The following is a 3,836-nucleotide window of genomic DNA, read 5'->3' as shown; positions in this document are numbered from 1 at the left end:
TGTGTGTGTGTGTGTGTGTGTGTGTGTGCGCGCGCGCAGGGAGGGGGGGGGATCTGTGAAAATAATATGGCTTTTCCGTCAGAATGAACTTTACTGTATCCAGCCATGAAATAATCTGACCCGACACTTCAAACCATCTGCGCTATCTATCCGCCCTCTTATTTACTAAATCAGCCTGTGCACAAAACGGAGTGTGTCTGATAGCCTACTAAAGCCGAGCAGCCTGACAGGGCCATGATAATCCTATATACACAAATATCACGTTTATTCCCTCCTGTGTTTTACAGCCATCACAGAAGCAGCCGCTGCTGTCGGCACTGACAAGCATAGGCTACTGTAAATAAAGGCAGATATAAGATATGAGCTTCAGTCTGCTGGGATCACCATCACACACCACAAATATGCAAACATAACGGCAAGAAATTATCCTATGTTTTCAAAAAGAGCATTTAGGCTATTTATACCCCGCATTAGAGCCTGCATCATCATAACTAAGACTCTAATATTTATTATGGTTAATAAATTAGCACTTTTGTGAGGTTGAAAAATGCAGGAAGCCTCAACTAACTCTGATTCAGATTGCGAAACTGAGTTTCAGTTGAAATAAAGCCTACATGGACCCTTTTTAATTAATACTATATATAGGCCAATATCTATAAGCCTTAAGGCTATATCTGAGTATTCAGCATGACAAACTGTAATCTTATTTTACTATAAAGACAGGCTGCATTGAAACTGAAAACCTTTTGCCACGTAGGCTACCTTTGATGGCAATATTATAGGAGTATTGCCTATAGCCTAGGCTAAGTAGATTAAAATATGCCTATGCCTAGATGAGGTCACTAAAAGCCACAATTTAATAGGACATATACCTACTTAACACGGTATAATTCAGTGTAGGTACTGTGTATATCATATTGCCTAACATTTAACATTATAGGCTGGGCCTACTGAGTCTTGGGGCAGGGCAGACATATAGTCAGCGGGATGTGTCTCATTGCTGTGTAAAGTCCGTTTCAAGAGCTCTAAAGGGAGACTGAGCTGAGCGTGTTTGCCTGCTTTGGCACTTGACTATAGACTGAAGAGTCTTTCTTTAACACAAAGGCAGAGGGTGTTTGCAAAGCACGGCAGGGCAGCTAAACGTTTGAAGACGCGAAGCAAAAAGGTCAAAATGTTTACATTATTTTTAAAAAAGGGAGGTGCTGAGCTCTCCTTTCCGCCTGATTGGCCGAACTTGACAGTGATTGACGTGCACCCATGGCAACCAGGCAGCCAATCTGCCAAGTCCAATAGGAAATCATCAGAGGGGGCTTGACTGTCTTTTTCTCCCCCCTTAAAAAATACATCTCAGCTCCGGCTTTAATTCTTTCCTACTTTCAATCCAGCCTACCTTGAAAAATAGGCTACTACATTGCGGCTCCGGCTTTAATTTCCTCGCACCTTCAGCCCTTTGCCTGCCAAGTTTGCCAAGCCCGAGGATGCGGTAGCCGGCCCCCACGCAGCATCTTTCCTCCTCCGCGGCGTTTGGTGTTTGCGTTTTTCACGGCTGGTCAGGCGATTGGTTCGGTAACTTTGGGATTGCCTTGTTTTTCTAGGTGTCTTGGACTGCCTCGCGCACGGAAAGCAGGAGGACACGACGCGGAGGAGAGAGAGGAGAAAGGAGGGGGAGAGGGAAACACAGGATAAGCCTCCATGTTTCAACTGCCCATCTTGAATTTCAGCCCCCAGCAGGTCGCCGGGGTCTGCGAGACTCTGGAGGAGAGCGGGGACGTCGAGCGTCTCGGCCGCTTCCTCTGGTCGCTGCCCGTTGCGCCAGCGGCCTGCGAGGTCCTCAACAAGAACGAATCGGTGTTGAGGGCCCGGGCTGTTGTCGCCTTCCACACCGGCAATTTCCGTGAACTATACCACATCCTGGAGAACCACAAGTTCACTAAAGAGTCGCACACAAAGCTGCAGGCTCTGTGGCTCGAAGCGCACTATCAGGAAGCTGAGAAACTGCGGGGACGCCCGCTGGGGCCGGTGGACAAATACCGGGTACGGAAGAAGTTCCCCCTACCCAGAACCATATGGGATGGAGAGCAGAAAACCCACTGCTTCAAGGAAAGAACCCGGCACTTGTTAAGAGAATGGTATTTGCAGGATCCCTATCCGAATCCCAGTAAAAAGAGAGAGCTTGCACAGGCTACAGGACTTACACCCACACAAGTAGGAAACTGGTTCAAAAACCGCAGACAAAGAGACAGAGCAGCGGCTGCGAAGAACAGGTGAGCCACATGCATCTCTTGGATGGTTTCTGATCATGAAAGCTGGAACAGAAAAAAAAAACGTATTTGCCATAGTAGTAAAGAAAAAAACATTATGTAAGGACTCTGACTTGATGTTGCATCATGTGATTTAATAGCATGATATTTCAGTTTAAAAGGCTGTAGCAAAACCGGCCGTAACCCACGCTGGTTGGAGCCATTCCGTTCTGACTTAATTTCTCTGGATATTAGATTTAGAATCGTCCTGTAATCCTAAAAATCAAGGTTTTTGTTTTTTAATAAATTCTGCTCGCAGTATCTGTAAGACATATTTTAAAGGGGTTTAAATGCAGAAAATTACGAGCCAGCTGTAGTGTCAATAAAAAAGTTACTATTTCCTGTAGTAATTTCAGATTATTGGGAGAAGAGCTTGGTTTAAGATTTATCATAATACTGTAGAACAACATTTAGGCTAACATGAAGAGTTAGCTTACATCCACATTTTATTTATGCTTAGGTCTGTTTGATTGTTAGAGCACCCCAGGCAATGAACATCTATTATATACGCTCAATAATAATTATCTAATATCTTAAATATAGTTTCATAGAAAATGTGATGTAATTTCCAGTTACTTTCGTAGCCAGTCTGTTGAAAGGCCTACATTGTGGGTCGAGGTCACACTGTTGAGTTGGTCATGTTTAATGCAGCTAAAACAGAGCATCATTGTGAGTGAAAATAGTGAGTGGTATAGTCTAATCCACAGGCTACATTAACTAGTGAGATCTTTGAAAAGTGTCACATTTGTAGTTATCCTATTGGTTTAGCCTATATTGGTTTAGAAGCCTTCTTGCTGTGGTAGCCTACTTGTACAGTAACATCTACCATAACAGTGCTATTTGTTTTTGTAAGTGGTATTTTCAAACATGCCGCAAAAAAATGCCAGTTTTACGGATTACTAAAACTATTACTTACTAATTACATTTCATATTGTGTGTTTTATAGTCTATAGGCCTAGTGAAAGTGAAAAAAGATTTTTAACACTAAAAAGACACAGCAATAAAATGCATAACTTTCAGTTAAAGAAGATCCTCAGAAGAACCTGTGAATAGTCTAGATCATTTTCTCAGTCATATCTTTCCAAATTATTTTCTGGAAGAAAAAAAAACAAAAAACATGGTGATTACACTGTGAAGAATGAACTCTGCACAGTAGGCTACATGTTAAAACATTGTTGTCCCCGTCTCTCCGTGTCCTCTGCCCAGGCTCCAGCAGCAGGTTCTGTCCGGCGGTTCGGTTCGATCACTGGCGGACGAGGACGGCACCGTGGACCGCCTGGGGAACTCGTCCAGTCCGGAGGCCAGTCTGTCCAGCAAAGCAGCCGCCTCGGCCATCTCCATCACCTCCAGCGACAGTGAATGTGACATCTGACGGGCAGATCAACTGCGTTGATGAATTAAAGGGGGATACGAGTAAAAGACAATCCAATAAAACAAGTCATAGTGCCTGCGTTGAGATAAAAAATAAAAAACAAAAAAACGAACACACACATACACACACACACACACACACACACACACACACACACACACACA

The 3,836-nt window shown here is 43.7% G+C and overlaps 1 protein-coding gene across 1 annotated transcript in view; it reads left to right on the top strand.

Annotated features, from left to right (window-relative positions):
- six6a (SIX homeobox 6a) overlaps positions 1–3,804 on the top strand; it is a 17,182-nt gene extending 13,378 nt beyond the window's left edge. The window contains exons 2-3 of the mRNA XM_032500414.1: positions 1,596–2,264; positions 3,507–3,804. Of these exons, the coding sequence (XP_032356305.1) occupies positions 1,693–2,264; positions 3,507–3,672 (738 nt within the window). The 5' untranslated portion in view covers positions 1,596–1,692 and the 3' untranslated portion in view covers positions 3,673–3,804. The remainder of the gene's footprint in view (positions 1–1,595; positions 2,265–3,506) is intronic.
- The last annotated feature ends 32 nt before the right edge of the window (positions 3,805–3,836 follow it).

Source organism: Etheostoma spectabile, chromosome 20, assembly GCF_008692095.1.
Source record: "Etheostoma spectabile isolate EspeVRDwgs_2016 chromosome 20, UIUC_Espe_1.0, whole genome shotgun sequence".
In the NCBI taxonomy this organism is placed as follows: domain Eukaryota; kingdom Metazoa; phylum Chordata; class Actinopteri; order Perciformes; family Percidae; genus Etheostoma; species Etheostoma spectabile.
This window is presented reverse-complemented; position numbering and strand designations above follow the sequence as displayed.